At 39.5% G+C, this 17207-nt stretch overlaps 1 protein-coding gene across 1 annotated transcript in view; it reads right to left on the bottom strand.

Annotated features, from left to right (window-relative positions):
* The window catches only part of si:ch211-196i2.1 (collagen alpha-1(I) chain), a 128344-nt gene that overhangs the window by 8224 nt on the left and 102913 nt on the right, over positions 1-17207 (bottom strand). The window contains exons 42-63 of the mRNA XM_036140047.1: positions 15776-15883; positions 14382-14435; positions 14195-14302; positions 13853-13906; positions 13692-13745; positions 11886-11939; positions 11755-11808; positions 11520-11627; positions 11239-11292; positions 11102-11155; positions 10902-10955; positions 9535-9588; positions 9158-9211; positions 9020-9073; positions 8816-8869; positions 7243-7296; positions 6934-6987; positions 4939-4992; positions 4522-4539; positions 1217-1270; positions 797-859; positions 383-548 (exon numbers count right to left, since the gene is read on the bottom strand). Of these exons, the coding sequence (XP_035995940.1) occupies positions 383-548; positions 797-859; positions 1217-1270; positions 4522-4539; positions 4939-4992; positions 6934-6987; positions 7243-7296; positions 8816-8869; positions 9020-9073; positions 9158-9211; positions 9535-9588; positions 10902-10955; positions 11102-11155; positions 11239-11292; positions 11520-11627; positions 11755-11808; positions 11886-11939; positions 13692-13745; positions 13853-13906; positions 14195-14302; positions 14382-14435; positions 15776-15883 (1435 nt within the window). The remainder of the gene's footprint in view (positions 1-382; positions 549-796; positions 860-1216; positions 1271-4521; positions 4540-4938; positions 4993-6933; positions 6988-7242; positions 7297-8815; positions 8870-9019; positions 9074-9157; positions 9212-9534; positions 9589-10901; positions 10956-11101; positions 11156-11238; positions 11293-11519; positions 11628-11754; positions 11809-11885; positions 11940-13691; positions 13746-13852; positions 13907-14194; positions 14303-14381; positions 14436-15775; positions 15884-17207) is intronic.

Below are 17207 nucleotides of genomic sequence, written 5' to 3'. Positions count from 1 at the left end.
GGTTGCTATGGTGATTCCCACCATTTTAAGGTGAAACATACCCAAACGCTTTTTTAAAAACAAAAAAGATTTAACTTTAATATATGGTCCTGAGACGAAGATTCTTTTGTTGGTCGGCGTGGAAAAACTGATCGATAAAGTGCAACCAGAGAAGCTGAAGTGCTTGAAGTTAAATAAAATAACACAATGAGGGAGCTGATAAAAAAAAACAATAGATGCTGTGGTCTTTTAATTATAAAAGTTAGCTTATTAGGGAGGGTTCCTTGTGAGCCCAACAATGCAAATTAAATAAAGAAAAACTAATAATTAAGGTGTATTTTATCACATTCTTTGCATGCTCAAAACTACAGCCGATTATTACATGACAGCGTCAGATTCTCACCACTTCTGTATTCAGGGTGACAAAGCCAGAGCTCCAGACAGGTGGAGGCCGGATGCTCCTTGCTTCCATCAGGAGGATCCAACAGCAGCCGAAGCTCCAGCTGCAGAGAGTCCAGCAGCGTCTGGATCAGCGAGAAGTTAGGCTTGTCGGACATGTACACGAGGCCCTGGACGTGGGAGGGGAAAGTAACACACAACAAAAGAAAAAGACATTTTGCTTTAAAAGATATTCTGAAACTGCCATGGCAGAATTTCTTTTCTTCATTTAGTGCCTTTAATTCCTGTGCAAACACATTTAGGATAACCAGAGTTTTTGACTTACACTTCTTTAAAGGCAAGAGCAAAAAAAACAAAAACCAAACAACCTTTGGTTAGACAGCTAAAATGATCACATAACATATAAAAAGTCATTTGCCTTGAGTTGAGCCAAAGTCATGTTCAGCGACTTTCCTGGGGGGCCGGGAACACCAGGTGGACCCTAAGACACAAGGTTGAAACAAATGATTCAGTAAAATAGTCAATAAAATATCAACCAATAATCCAATGGAAAAACAACATTAAAGAATAACTAAGCATGAACTTGAGGAGAAAAAAAAAACACTGTTGAGTTTTATCTAAACTCATATATATACACAATTAAAATGCAATGATTTAAAAAGCTTCAGATTTATGTTAAGAAATACTGCTATTTTCCATATTTGTGTTTTTTGCATATTTTTTCAGACCTACCTGCCTTTAAATGCTCTCTTTAGGAATCTACATTTGTAGCATTTTAAATGTTTGACTCAATCATGGTAAACCATTAATTAGAGTTTATTTCAGGGTTTTAACTTACTGGGAGCCCTCTCCTTCCAGGCAGTCCAGGAGGACCTTGGTAGCCTTTCAAACCCTGCCAGGAAAATAAATCTAATCAACTGGTGATTTAGAGCAGCCATGGCCTACACACACACAAAACAAGAATTTAAATAATGTATTTATAAGTTTTCCATTTTTTGCTCTTATCCTTAAATGAGGCATAAATCATCCACGCTGGCACAAGTCAACAGAAGGCCCGTTTACACTACACCTAAAAACCAAGCCATGCCGAGACCGGTCCGAGCTTGGTCCAGTTAACTGAGATAAATGCAGCCGTTTACACACAAGAGTTATCTCGGTTATCTTGGTTCCTTGGTTGCTCCTCGCCTCCTAGTGGCGATCTGCGGTACTACCGCTCTCTGGGATTGAAGGCGGGACCGAGCAAATCAAAATGGCGGCACCCGTAATATTCAGGATGTTATTGTTAGACAGAGTCGGCTTTTGGGACGTGGATAAGACAAATGAACGTCTAATAAGGATTTACAGACGCAGGAAACAACAACAGACGCTGAGGTTCATAAGCAGAGTCATCACTGGAAATCGTGTGGCACGGTAAGGAAGCTAGTATTATTATGAATGTCTGAAATTTGTCTGAATGGAGTGTGAATCGGGACGTGCAGCCAGACACGCCGGAAAACCCGCTGACAGTCAGCTGACTGTAAGGGGATGACGCGGTCTGCTCATGCGCTCCTCGTTCTCAGGGAACCGGGCTAAAAAAAACCAGTCCGAGACCTGGTGATGAACTGGTCTGCAGTTAGCGCGGTCCGGTTATCGTTAGCGCGGTCTGGTTCAGTCTGCTGACCATTTACACACAAGAGTTATCTCGGTTACCGAGCTCGGACTGGTCTCGGCTCGGTTAAAAAAGTGTAGTGTAAACGGGCCACATAGACACATTTCAGCAACAAAACGAGTTATTTTAAACCCATAAAAGACTAATGACTATCAAAGTATCTACTTGCTGAATAGCTTGTAAACACAAATAGTTTATCAGCCAATCAAATAGCAGCAACTCTGAGTATTTAAACTCAACCAACATGTGGAGAATACCAAATCTAATGTGTAACACATTGAACCTCGAAGAAGACGGAGTACAACAGCAGGAAACCACACCAGCTGCCACTCTTGTCAGCTACAGACAAGTAATGGAGGCTACAATCAGAATCAGCTTTATTGGCATAGATTGCTTCCACTAACAAGGAATCTGACTTCGGGTTCAAGTGCACAAAGCCTACATTAGGCCAGGGGTTCTCAAACTTTTGGGTGCCAGGGACCCCTTAGCGGCAGCACAATTTTTTCCAAGGACCCCTTTAAATTCATCATCCTGATAGTATTTTTAAACAGCCTTTTGTGCTGTTAAGTACATTAGAAATTATATACGTTTTTAAAAATACATATAAATACTCCTAATATTAGAGATTTGGTGGAGATTAGATCCTCATTCTTGATGTAAGTGTCGTCATACTTCCTAATTTTAGCTGATTTGGCTTTTATCTTACTTGATGAAATGGACAGAGTTAAATATTTGTCTTCATCTTACTCAGCTCAACCTCGACGCATCCTCAGCAGTCCCTCCTCAAGCCCAACAACAAGCATTTTACAGGACCCCCAACCCTGGCTTCGCGGACCCCCGGGGGTCTGGGGAACCCAGTTTAAGAACCGCTGCATTATGCATAAATTACGAAAACTTTAGAGGAAATAAAAGAAGGATAAAAAGAACACTCTGCACAGGATTGTGCATGCACAGCCATTTTTAATACAAAGAAAAAAAAATGTTGGGTTGTGATGGTGCAAATATGCGTATTTTGTTTCACAGCAGTGTGGCGGACTACCCACGCTGTGAGGTGGCTGAGGGTGGCTGGTTTCAGGGCAAAAGCTTCTAAACTAAAAGTCTAAACAGTTTGTATTCAGGATGTGTGTGGTGTGCAGAAATGTTAGCTGTTAGTGTGCATAAATGTTGTCCGTCACAGTTTGAATCTGTCCTGTTTTCTGGATAGAGGAAACGCAAGATTAGGTGCATTTGACTGCCATCTGCCAACCTCTCGACACGACAGGTAAACTGTAGGGGGTCCAGCAGGAGGTCTGAAGATATTCAGATGCTTCAATACCAGTTATTCAAAGGATTTGATGAGAACAGATGTCGGGGTGACAGGCCTGTAGTCATTTAATCCTGTTATGGAGCGCTTCTTAGGGATTGGGATGATGGTGGATTGCTTTGAAGCAGAAGGTAACGTCACATAGCTCCAGAGACTTGTTGAGGACCTGAGTGAAGATGGGGGCTATTTGGTCAGCCTAGGTTTTCAAGGGGGTAGCAGAAAATACTATCAGGTCCAGGAGCGTTCCTGGTCTTCTTATGCTGAGAGCCCATCTTCCTCAGCGATATTTAGTGCAGGCAGGGTGTCAGAGGGGAGGAGGTGTAGGTAGTCCTTTTGTCTTGGAGTGAGAGACTGGTTTTCAAAGACACTGAAGAACATGTTGAGGTAGTCAGCCGGTCGGGTGGGTAATTTCACCATCGTGCATCAGCTGCTGTACCTGGAGATGTTGTTCAAGCTCCTCCAAACTGCTGCTGCGTCATTAGCTTAGAAGCTGCTTTTTTTTGTTTCTCACTGTAGCTTTCTTAGCTACAGTGGAAACAGGACCACCAAAATTGGACAATGTCCAACTGGGAAAATGCTGTTTGGACCAATGAGTCTTGTCTTTTGATTGTAGGAGAGAAAACGGGAAAGAACAACATTAAAGTGAGAATCCATCCAACCTTGTTTCAGGGGTTCAAGCTGGTGGCGGTTGAGTAATGACATGGATTTTTTCTTGAAATAGCTCTGAGCCTTCCATTTCATTATTGTTGATAATCGTGCCCATTTCTTAAAGCAGCAATAAGCGATTTTTCACCACTAGGTGGAGCTTGATCACTGTCTGTAGACCAAAACAAGACGTGTTTTGGTCTACAGAGAAGCCATGCCCCTCTTTACCTCCCAGTCTCACCCATCGGCTCCTGTGCACGTATTTGCAAAGGACAAAGACACAGCCAAACAGCATCACCTTTAAAAGGAACATGTCTAGTGAAGTAGTAAGCACCTCATAAGTTTATAATGTTGTTAGCAAGAGAACGGTTTGATCCGATGGGTGTGCTCTCTGCCATTTTGTGCCTGCCGATGGCATTTTATGGGCAGGGAGGGGCTCAGTCCTGAGTGGCAGCTGTCCCTGTGCACGTACATGTGTGTTTCAAAATAGCAATGAGCTAAAGATTGATGTGAAGAAAGGAGAGTGTTTTGTGCTGATGACACATACCTTTAATCCAAACAAACCCTGTAAATGAGAAAGAGAAAAGGACAGGAAGAACATTTTGGTTGGTTATTTAACTTTATTTTAGGCAACGTCAATGTTCTGGCTGATAAAACCTAGATTTTTGCCTAGAAATAAAATGTCTACAATAACAATTTCCACATTTTTACTAAGAGCTTTTAATCAAACAATATAGTTAAATATGTAAAAAAAATAACTTTAACATAAAGACATCAGCTATACTGCTTTTTAAATTATTATTACTTATTTTTAAATTATCTGAAATTAGTAATGTAAGCATGATTAAAATTTTCTGCAGTGATACAAAGATTGCGTTGAATATTATATTACAGTTCTTTTAGCGAATGTTACCAGGGAGAACTTGAGGATTTTTTATTTATTTTACTCAGAGAAGCTACTTACAGGTAATCCTGGCATCCCCAGAGCACCTCTTGGCCCCGGTGGACCAATGTTTCCCTAGAACAACCATAAAATAGAGCAAAGTCATTTTTTGGGGGGAAAGATGGCATTTTATCATCTATAACTATTTAAAGTTACCCATGGTGGACAATTTTGCAGGTTTCTAAGCATTTAAAAAAATCTTTGACCAATAAATAATTTAAGAACTAAAAATAAGAATTCTAAATATATTAACAGGAATATCTAAGAAAATTTAAATACCATGCAAATGTTGAATATTTTTGTCCCCTTTTCCAGAAAATAAATCTTAAAGATTTCATTGCACATATTGTGAAATATTTCAAGCTTCTAATACTTGTAGCCTTGATGGCTATTGCTTACAAGATAATGAAAACACAAGATTCAGTTTCTCACAAAACGAGAAGATAAACAAATATGTTATTTTAAACAAATGTCAGGCTTCTAAAACATTTATTCATTTGTATGCACTCACTACTTCATTGGTGCTCCTTTTACATGAATTACAGTATCAAATTTGGCATGTCATGAAGGAGATCAGCCTCTGGTGCTACAGAGATGTCCAGAACCCCAGGCTGCTTTCATATCGACCTGTAGGTCATCTGGATTGTTGGTTCTGGTGTCTATCATCTTCCCCTGGACAATACTCCATGGATTATCTGAGGGGTTCTGGTCAGGCCCATTTCCAGGCCAACCAACCACACTATCAACATGGTTCCCCCGAATAAGCTTTTGGTACCTTTGGCATTGTGAGCCGGTGCCAAGTGTTGCTGCAAAATGAAATCAGCATCTCCATAAAGCTTGTCAGTATAAGGAAGCATAAAATCCTACAAAACATCCTCATAGAAATCTGTCTTGAGCGCAGACTTCAGCTAACTAAATGGACCAACACCCTGACTATGAAAATTTCAAACTTGACTTCTAGCAAAATGGATCCTGGGCCTCTACACTGTTCCTCCAGGCTCAGGGCTCATGATTTCCAAATGAAATGCGAACTTTACTTTAATCTGAAAAGAGGACGTTGAGAAACAGCCCGGCTCCGTTTCTCCTTAGCCCATGTAAGACATTTGAAGCCAATGTCTAGGGTTTGTCGGTGTGCAGTGGCTCTTGACGCACTGCCTCTGGCCTCAGTCTTGTGAACTCTCCCCAAATTCTTGAATGGGAATGGACACTAAAGCAGGGGCCACCAACCTGGCACCCGCGGGCACCAAGTAGCCCCGAGGACCACATATGGGGCCCACGAGGCTGTTCTAAAAAAAAAACAGCACAATCCACCAGTGAGCTGCATCTAAAACTTTATTGTAGTTCATCACTCTTCCTGTTTATTCACACTTGCATTTATATAGATTTAAAAATGACAAAAAGCATAAAAAATGTGTTTATTTTACATTAAGTTAAGGTCAACGCTGACTCTTCTTGTTCAATGGTCAGAACTGGTAGCCCTTCGTGTGACACAACAACAATGAAGTAGCTCTCAGTTTCAAAAAGGTTGGCGACCCCTGCACTATAGACTGCAGTCATTCATGCTGCTGGTGCACCTTTTCTCACACTTTTTCCTTCCACTCAACTTTCTATGAATACGTTTGGATAAAGCCCTCTAAACAATCTACCCTTTTAGCAATGACCCTTTGTGGCTCACCCTCCTGGTGAAGGACATCAACGACTGTCTCCTGGACATCTGTCCATTTCTCATCAGCCTCCCTCATAAAAGTGTAGGCTATTATATTTAATTTATTCAATTTATACATTAAAAATGTCTTATGTTATTTTTAAATATTCTGATGCATCGAATTTTAGGTTTTCATTACCTCTGAGCCACATTTATCAAAATTCCGAGTGATAAAAGCTTAAAATATTTTACTCCATGTGTAATGAATCTTTACTTTCGAAAATGAGTGACAAAATATTGTATTTTATGCATCTATGAACGAGTTATATATTTGTATGCACAGTACTGCATATTGTTAAAGAAACATGTACCTGTTCTCCTTTTTGGCCCGATGGACCAGGCAACCCGACTGGACCCCGAAAACCCTGAAATATTGTATATTAAATACCATTTTCCAAACAAAAAGCAAGAATCGTCTTTACTGATGGCTTTTCCACACTTCTATATTATTGTCAAACAGTTTAAGATGTTTTAATGCTTTAATTAGCCTAAATTGTTACATTTTCATTTAAATTCTTAGATTTTGGAGTCAAATAAGCTGCCATTAAAAATGTCTATGCTCTGCTGGAAGAAAAGGTAAAAAAAATAAATAAATCCCGTATTTAAATTTCATCACCCACCTTTTTGCCCTCAGGTCCGGCTGGTCCAGGAAGTCCCATGTCTCCTTTCTCACCCTGGAGACAGGAAGACAAGAAGTTAACTTCCCATCACAACCACAAGTATGTTACTCTATTTTTTACTCTCATCTTTTAAAGTTATGTCACTGATAAAATACAGAGTGTTGCTTCAAACTCAGCTATAAGATAAAATAATATGGTACTTGTTTATTAGGGACTATCGGAAGGAGAAGGGGTATGATTAAATAAGTTTTACTTCATACCGCTCTTTGGACATAATCACTAAATATATGTAATGAAGTGTTTGTATTATAATGAGGTATGTGTGTATGTGTTAGATACTTTTAGCAGATCGTCTGAAACAATTAATTCTTGGCCCTGCTGGGCTTCTGTGGCATGCTCTCTTATTAATCCCATTTCAGACAGTAGCTAAGAGAAATTAGCCTCTTTGTCACATCATTATGCAGGAAAATATAACTTAGGGAAGTCTGGTAGAAAGTAACCCAACAAGCTGATAAACATGAAAACAATTAAGGTATGAATTACAAAAAAGCTTCATTTATATTTGTTGTAATACGAGTTAAATGTGTTTTTTTTTTTTCCCAGCCCTGGATCAATACACAGAAATCTAATTTTGGAGTTTTCCAAAGTTTTCAGTTTGAGAAAAAAATATAACACCTTGCAGAAGTATTTCTAAATCTTGAATTTTCACATTTTATTACCTAAGAGCCACAACCATGAATGTGTATTATTAGGATTTAATGTGCCAGACGAACACAAAGTAAACCCAAAACTGTTGAGTGGAAGGAAAATGTTGCTGCTGCTTTTCAAATCTTTTGCAGGTGCCAACAGGTTTCCTTTTAAGCTACATCCATCTTCCCATTAACCCTGGTCAACTTCTCTGTCCCCCACAGAATAACGCGGCTACCGCCGTGCTCGGGTTGATGTGGATTATTACGCCACACATAGAGTTCTGCATGCAAGCCATAAAAGTTCAGTTTTTATCCCATGTGATCAGAGCACCTTCATCCACAAATTTGCTATGTCCTTCAAATGGCTTGATATAAACTTCAAATGTGACTTGTTGTGTTTTTTTTCCCTGCAGATGTTGGTAGATTTGTACATTTTCCAAACTATTTCCAAGTTCAGGCGACGACCTGAACCGAGCTGTGTAAAATGTTCAAAGCTTGTTTTATGACCTAAACCTGCTTTAAATTTCTCCACAACTTTGTTTCTGACTCATCTGGTGATGAAAACCATTCACCGATTTCCCATTATTCACAATATTGCACTACTTTATGTTGATTAATTGCAAAAATATTCTGATCAGATTTACTGATGTTTGTGCAGGTAAGATGACAAAATGTGGAGTTATCAATATCATTTTGCTAGTTAATTATCTTAAAGCTTTGTTACTCTTGGGGAGAAGTGTATGGTGATGTTGTCGTCAGCCATTTAAAATGTCTTTTTTCTCTCCTTTCATTAGAACCAGTCGGTTTAACAATCACAAGTTTATGTTGAAGTGAGTGGATTCAGATTTCGCTCTTTGTATTGAACTTGAATCGCTCTCGTTTACCTCTTCTCCCTTTTCGCCCTGATCCCCTGGCTCGCCACGCAGTCCGGGAAGCCCCTTGGTGAGAAAAAAATTAAGCAAAACAAATAAAGCAGAAACAAAAATCAGCATATATGAATCATTCTGCGAAAAGCCTCACATTGGAGGAACCTAAGATAGATTTTCATCAGCCAATGAGCAGATGCGGTAATTAAGAAGTCAACTCACAATGATTCCTGGCCATCCAGGTAGGCCGGTTGTCCCCTCATCTCCCTTTTCGCCCTAAATAAAATAAAAACACAAACTGTCATTTAAAATATTAGCGGGTGCGGAACAACCTGCTGGTAATGTTTCTGTATTCTCCACCTTTGGTCCTCGATCTCCCCTGGTCCCTCTGACTCCAGCCTTTCCCCGTTTCCCCTGAGGAAATATTCCGCTTGTTTGTCAACGTGTCAAAACGGAAATAACTTAACGCACAACAAACTGCACAATGTTTTATGCATGAATCTGTCCATGCAGCGGCTTGCTGAATTCCTGCTTTTAGACATGTTTACTCGTACGCAAACACGCCACAGCGGCTAAAAGAATGCTGCTTTCAGCTCGAACCAAAGGGTCTTTACTCACCAAGCTGACAAAGTGACATTCTTAATATTCAGAACAGGGAGCAGCTCTCTGCCCGTTTTATATTGGAACAATAGGAAAAATGACATGTTCCACATCGGAGCGGTGTCAACCTTACATACCCTCCGTCCGATGGGACCCGTTTTCCCTGGAGGTCCAACTTCACCATCATCTCCCTGTTAAAGTAATGTACAAAGAGACGAGTTTAAAAAGAGTAAAACACTCGTTGACTTCAGCAGATTAATAAATCGGTAACCAGTTATTTCTCCTGCGTGTTTTTAACTTATTCCAATTAGCTGCACCCATGTCTCCTGCTGTGTGACTAACTTTCTGTAGTGTAACATTAGCTTACAGTGACTTTTTAGTCCGAAATGGCACGTTGCATTGATGCTAACTGCAGAGACTTGTAGAGTTTGCAAACGATGCCGCTCAGAACCACTGCTGATCTAAATGGTACCAGAATATTAGCATTTTGAACCAGTTTTTTTTTAACAGGCAGCAGAAGTGGGACCAAGTCACTGTTTTGCAAGTCCCAAGTCAAGTCTCCAGTACGGACAGCCAAGTCCGAGTCAGGTCTCAGGCCAAAACAGGTGTTAATCAAGACAAGTCCCAAGTCTGAAACTTCTAATTTCAGGTCGTTTCGAGTCTTTAGCAATGTTGAAATGTGAATCATAGAGCATGTGTTCTTTTTATATCAGTGTTTATCTCAAAACGTGATGAAACCAGTCCAGCTGATCTTACAAGACAGTAAAATGAAACTTCGCTCTAAGAACAGCCCTCCTTTGAACTAAATTAATCAAGAATATTCAGTGAAAAATGCAACAGCAGAACTTCATATTCAGACACAAATGGATTTATTCTTGGGAGCTTTTTATTTTGTTTCCTTTTTTAAAAAAATCTGGTTAATTTGATGGGCCGTTCTGCACCTCAGAAGTGGGGAAAGACAGAGACGGTCTGTGTTTGTAGATACTGATTGAGTGAAATTAGTTAATGGGGCTCACTTTTTAAATGATGGATGTCTTAAGCTTTAGATATTAGGTTAAATATCAAGTCTTCAAGCAAACAGATTCAAGTCCAATTCAAGTCTTAAATCATTTGTGTTAAAGTTCAAGTCTCTGAGTACTTTTTCAAGTCAAGTCTAAAGTCATAAAATCTCTGACAAGCAGTCTTCCCCTGTGGTGAACTAAGCTGACTAAACTCACTACAGCGCACTACAGTGCCCGGTTTTGCCTTTCCTCATAACCGGGCATGCATGTAGCGACAGTGGAGAGGAAAACTCCCTGGTAACCGGAAGAAACTGGCAGCGGAACCAGAACCAGGCTCAGTGTAAACAACCTTACGCCGAGACCGGTTACATCATTCCTTTTGGCTGTTGACCACTTTGTGTTTGGCTTTTCTTAATGTTTTTTTTTTTTTTGTTACACATTTAAAAAGGAAAATAAAGTTGTAAAAATAATTATATATATAAATGTCATTTAAGGAATCCTACCTTCTCCCCTTTCCTGCCCTGCTTTCCTTCAGCTCCGGGTCTTCCGTATGTCCCCTGCAAACCAAGACGGTTGTTAGCTTGCTTTCAGAGTATTCTAGCACACATAGTGCTTTTAGGACTGCTTTCGCTTAACCATAATCAACACTGCTGTTTAGGATCAAATGATAATTTATTCATTTGTATTTTCCTTAGATACCTACAGGAGCACCGGCAGGACCAGGAGGACCCTGGGTCCCCATCTCTCCTGAAGGCCCCTAAAATTGAGTCATAAGGACAAAATCAGACTGAGAAAATAACCCTTCAGTGGATTATTGATACTCTTTACACGTTAATTTACCTCCAACCCTGGTAGACCTGAGGGACCATGGACGCCTGGAGGACCATCTTCACCCTGAAATAATATTCAGTTTTTTTTCAGACATTTCCACATAAATATGCATCATGATTGTGTTTTTATAGTGTACAGTTTATCACACACTATATATTTTAAAAGTCGTTCCATCCATCCTGCACTTGAGCAAGAAACTCATCCCTGATGCAGAGGCAGGAGTTCATTTTCGTATGCTTGAGAATAAAGAGAAAATATAATAAATAAATAAACAATAAACTCATGCTAACCTGTTCTCCTGGTGGGCCTGGTACTCCTGGTTCACCTTTCAGCCCTAATGTTCCAGCTTCTCCTTTGATCCCTTCATCACCCTTTGGTCCTGCTTGTCCCATTTGACCCTGTCGCCCCGACAGGAAAACCTACTTTAATCGTCTTCAGCACAAGGTCAACTACTCTCTCTTATTCTCACTGTGTTGCTGATTAAATGACAAACTCCTCATATTTCTGACATTACTGGACTCTTACAGTTTGTCCAAAACCGCCTGCGTCTCCTCTGACCCCTCTGGGTCCGACTGGTCCCTAAGAAAGTCATGAGGATACAACATTATTACCTATTCAGGGAAGGTCTCAGACAATGTCTGTTATTTAAACCTTACCTGAGGACCTTGTGATCCTGGTGCTCCAGTTATTCCTGCTGGCCCAGGCTCCCCCTATCAAGATGCAGATGGATGTAATTTCGATATTTTAACTATCAAACAGTGGTCACTGTTTAATTGTAGCCCTGAAAACATCATTGTGTGTCTGTGGCAGGTATATTATATGGACTGAAACAAGTGTGGACAACCACAATGAGAGGCTAGGAGCAAGGTGGCACCTTCCTCTTGAGCAAGAAACTAAATACATTGTTGTGGAACCTAGGGCTGGACGATAATTCAATAACGATATATATCGATTGATAAATGTATATCAATGATAGAAAAAAAGAGTCAATAAAAAGTTCAGTTTTCCTTCCTTTTGCATTCTAGCCTATCATGTAGTTTAATATTAGTCATTACAGCCTCCCAACCAATCACAAACACCGATCCAGGCATAGACATAATATAAGAGTAGACGCGTCATTGGGCGAGTTCTGCCTATGCTGCGATGCGTCAGAGCGTCCGCCATCTTAAATGTGGCAAATCTGCAGTTACTCAGTCACTTAAACAGTATCAGAGGGACTTTAATCTCTGAATATACTTTGTATTTGTAGTATTTTTTTTTTTGTAATATTACAAGTTTATTTTCGTATCCCTTTAGCTTCATTCTCCTGAATTTATTCTCCTAAAGAATAAAGAGTATTTAAAATAATCTAACCTGGACCTATTACTCCAGGAGTGAAATAATTCTGCAAACTGTGATTATTCTGGAAATGTTCCCCCTTAATTCTCATATGATGTTTTTATCATAACATTATCACTTTTGTGTTTGTTTGTTTATTTTTACTTTATTGACATAGGACTTTTTTTCCTCATATTATTAATTTTACCTCTTTAATATTCACCCAAAAAGTCTGTTCCTAAAGGTTCACTTATGACACGGTTTGATGAAATAATGAAGACCACAATGTTTAGATTTAACAAATTGATCCTTATATTCATAAGACATACACACAAATATATATATATATATATATATATATTTATGTGTGTGTGTGTATTTATTGCAGCACAGTAATGAGGCATCTTCTCTGATCCTCGTTCACAATAACAGAACTTTTTTCTGCCACATACAATATGGCAGTGACGTTGACGTGCGAACCTGCGCCCTATGACGCGTCTACGTATATGATGTCTGTGGATCCAGGTATGCTCCGTCACTAAGCTCCGCCCCCTTCAAAGAGTTCAGAGAGCATCTGTTCTTTTTTTTCTTTTATAAAAACTTGCAGCTTTGGCAAAAAGTTGGTTGAATAAAGAGTTTAGTTTGAATTCAGTGTTTCTGTGTTCTGTATCAAAAAATAATTCGCTAAACAACTGCATTAAATGGCCAGGGCTGCACTTAAAACATATGTTTTGAATTTGTTGATAATTATCGATATCGATCAATATGATTTTTAATTTATCGATATGCTTTTTCTTCTATATCGTCCAGCCCTAGTGGAACCTATATAAATCAATAGTTTACAGAGAATAGCTGCAATAAATTAGTAAAGAAATAAACATTTTTGAATTTGTATTTGAACAAATCTGAAAATGTATACATTATTTGAATAAATTCTTGCACTTTTAAGCCCTCCATAGTGATGATCGGTCTTTTCTTATCAAGGAAACTACTATAATATCATAACAACACCTCATTTTAGCACTACTCTGTCACAAATGTTTTATAATGAGCTTTCAAAAAGAAGATCAACATAGAAGATTGCTATGATTTATGATGCGATTAATACCAGCTTTGATCTTTTTTTTTTTTATTGCCGTTATCACCTTCTCTCCCAGCGGTCCATCTGGTCCTGGAGGTCCCGGAGGACCCGCGATTCCCTAAAACAAACAAAAACAGAGTGAAAACTGAATTCATGCTGTCTTCAGTTAGACAGGAGGGTAAATTTCATTGGAACAGCATCAAAACATCCAGGTAAGCAGCTCACCTGGAGCCCCGGCAGACCCCCAGGACCCAGATCTCCCCCCAATCCAGGTTCACCCTGTTAGAAAAACACGTCAGCTGACTTTTACTCCACAGATTATTCTGGATTTGATTGCTGCAGACTGATCAAATTAGGGTTGGTGATGCCATTTAACCGAGTCCCAACAGGAAATTTAGTTTTCTTCTCATCCGCTTTCTAACTGCTGGTAATTTTGGCACTAAACCTTTTGTTTAAAATTAAAAATATATCAACAAACGTTTTATTGATTCCAAAACAACGTTGTTAAACTTGACCAACAACAGCAACCAGACTTCCTCCATCGAGCACGACGACTCATTCACTCACCATTAGACCATTGTTGCCCTTTTCTCCCTTTGGGCCCTGCAGACCCTTTTCTCCAGTGGCTCCCCAGGGGCCCTCCTGACCTGTTAAGCCACGAGGTCCAATCTCACCCTGCATACAGCAAACATGGGCACATCAGAAAAAAGGAAGCAGGAATTATTTTTCTATCAATCCATGATGGAGCGGTTACCTTCGGTCCTTCAGGTCCAGGATCCCCCGGTTCACCAGGATGTCCGACTTCCCCCTGCAGAACAGACCAGAACACTGAAGCTGACTTCCACTGAAAAATACTTTTTAAAACCATAAACCTCCTCGTAGTTGTTGATTTCTATAGCAGTGTGCTAGATCTATTGGGTGCACTCAATCAAAAAAAAAAGAGAAAAGAAACTTACACTGTGTAAGTATTCATCCCGTTGAATATTTCCACATTTTTGTGTTGCAAGCAATATTTTAATTGTGACAGACCATTACAAAGCAACTGATAATTGTGAGAAAGAAGAAAATACACAATTTTCAATTATATTTTGCAAATAAAAGTCTTAAACGTTCAGCAAAAGTTTGCATTCAACCTTGTTTACTGTGATAGCCTGAAATGCAATCAAGTGTGGCTTGATTGCGTTTCAAGTGTGGCTCACCTTTCAGCCGTGCAACAAACAAATCTGAGCTTTGCAGAAAGATGAGGAGCCATTGTTATAATGAGATCCTATTTTAGGTTTACCACCAGCCATGTAGAAGACATAGCAAACATGTGGAAGAAGGTGACCTGGCCAGATGGGACCAGATTTGAGCTTCTTGACCAATGAGCGAAGCTAATATCTTCAATCTGGGAGGTGGCAGTGTGACTATCATCGTTGATGGTAAGACGGATGGCGCTAAAAACAGGACAAATTAGAAGCTGTAAAAGACTTGATACTGGTGCGGAGGTTCACCTTGTATCCACCCAGAGTTAAAATGGAACGGTCCTTTACATGCAAGAGTGGCCTAGTCAAAGTCTGGATCTAAATGCAGGTGATAACCCCTGGCAAGACTTGTAGAATGTTGTTCACACACACTCACGATCCAATCTTTATCTGTTTTGTAAAGTCTCTAATGGGCAAAGCAGGTAGAGACAGACTCCAGGTCCATACTCGCAAACAAAATCAGAAACTCATTTTCAATTTTCCTTCCACTTTGCAGCTATGCCATCCTTTGTTTCGGTCTGTCACATCAAATTTCAATGAAATACAAAAAAAAGTTTGTGTTTGTAATATCAAGCAATGTGAACGAGTTCTAAGGGAATGAACTCTTTTGAAAAGGCACCTTTATTTCAAACCAGCAGGAGGTGGAAGCCAAATGAGTGGATTGTGCCGCACACATTTCATCCACTACTAAGGACAAAAAAGAAATTACAGGCACTGTCTACGTGAAAAGGAATCAGGTTTAAGTACTCTCTTCATTGCTTCCCCGTGAAAATTTAATTTCATGCCTTATGAACCATTGTGACCATTTCGCTACGAAACACATTTTCATCTGTGAGGGATTTAATTCTACCCAGGTATATCTACAACCATCTCTGAGGCATAAAAATCAGATCGGTGCACCTACCTCTTTACCCTCTGGTCCTGGGGGCCCCTGGGGGCCTTTTGCTCCTTCAGGTCCTCTCTCCCCTTTGGGGCCTTGAGCTGCAGGAGTCCCACAAGCGCCCAGATCCCCCTGACAAACAGGAGAACATGCTGATCCAGCTGATTTTGTTCTATCTGGATACTGATAAGGGGTCAGCAGACTAAAATAACCCCTGCGCCTGTGACGGTACCTACAGACGATCCCACACGTGCGTATCAAAAGCAGGCTGCAAATGATCATTAATAAACAGTATTTCATATCTTAATTATAGAGATTCACACATCAGGAAGTATGAAAAATAAAGATTAAAAAAGCCCATATATTCCATACCCATCTTTCACTGAACCAAGGTAAAGCCAGAATGGAGAAACTGGGTTAAACAAAGTACACCCCCTAGTTGAACAGCTACCTGTAGCAGAAATGACTCAGTACTGTCTACCTTCATCATTTTGTCCCATTGTTGAAATGTTTCAGTTTGTGGGGGTCAGCAGATGTCAGCTCCTCCTGTGTTCTCCTAGGCTACGTTCACACTGCAGGTCTTGATGCTCAATTCCGATTTTTTGTGCTAAAATCTGATTTTTTTTTAGGTGGCCGTTCTTACTACGGTACAATTAAATGGAACCGCCATCATACTGCTGTCTGACAATTCAGGACCACAAAGTGACCTGCATGCGTGGGTAACAGAAGGAGATGTCACGCAGCAGCGCACTGATTACAGAAGTAATGGTGAATGTAATTGTTTCTAGAAGTGTTCAATAAAGTTTTGCTCAAAGAAAACTCTCAAAATAAGAAAAAAAACACTGCAGATACCAGCTGGTGTCTCTCCTTGATATTATTAGAAAGCTGTTGAACAATGGGAGCCGACAATATTAACACCACATCATAGCAAGATGTAGTAAGGTAAGAAGACTTTTAATGGAGTGCTAGGTGCTGCTACTGTGTGTTGATGTGAAGTGAAAGACGGATAAAATGCGACATGACCGTTCCAACTGTGGATGCTTTGAAAAATATCTACATACGTATCCGAATTGTATGTATGCATGTATGTATGTATATATATATATATATATATATATATATATATATATATATATATATATATTTATGACAATTTTTTCCTTTTACATAAATAAAATATGTTGAAGCTGCTCTTTAGTGAAATGTGTGGCTATTGTACACACCTATGGTTGCTTTTGAAACTGTGCTGTTGTCATGGGAGGAAAAAATAGCATTTCATATATTTTTAAGGGTCTTCTAATAACTTATTAACAAAGAGATTAACAAAGAGCTGAAATGTCTTAATTTTTGCCTTGAAATCTACATGATTTCCTTACAATATCTTGTATAGGCACAAAAATGCATTAGATATTTTTTTAAAAACATTTTTGCACAGACTCATGGAGATGGGGGAGTT

Source organism: Fundulus heteroclitus, chromosome 8 (genome assembly GCF_011125445.2).
Source record: "Fundulus heteroclitus isolate FHET01 chromosome 8, MU-UCD_Fhet_4.1, whole genome shotgun sequence".
Lineage (NCBI taxonomy): Eukaryota > Metazoa > Chordata > Actinopteri > Cyprinodontiformes > Fundulidae > Fundulus > Fundulus heteroclitus.
This window is presented reverse-complemented; position numbering and strand designations above follow the sequence as displayed.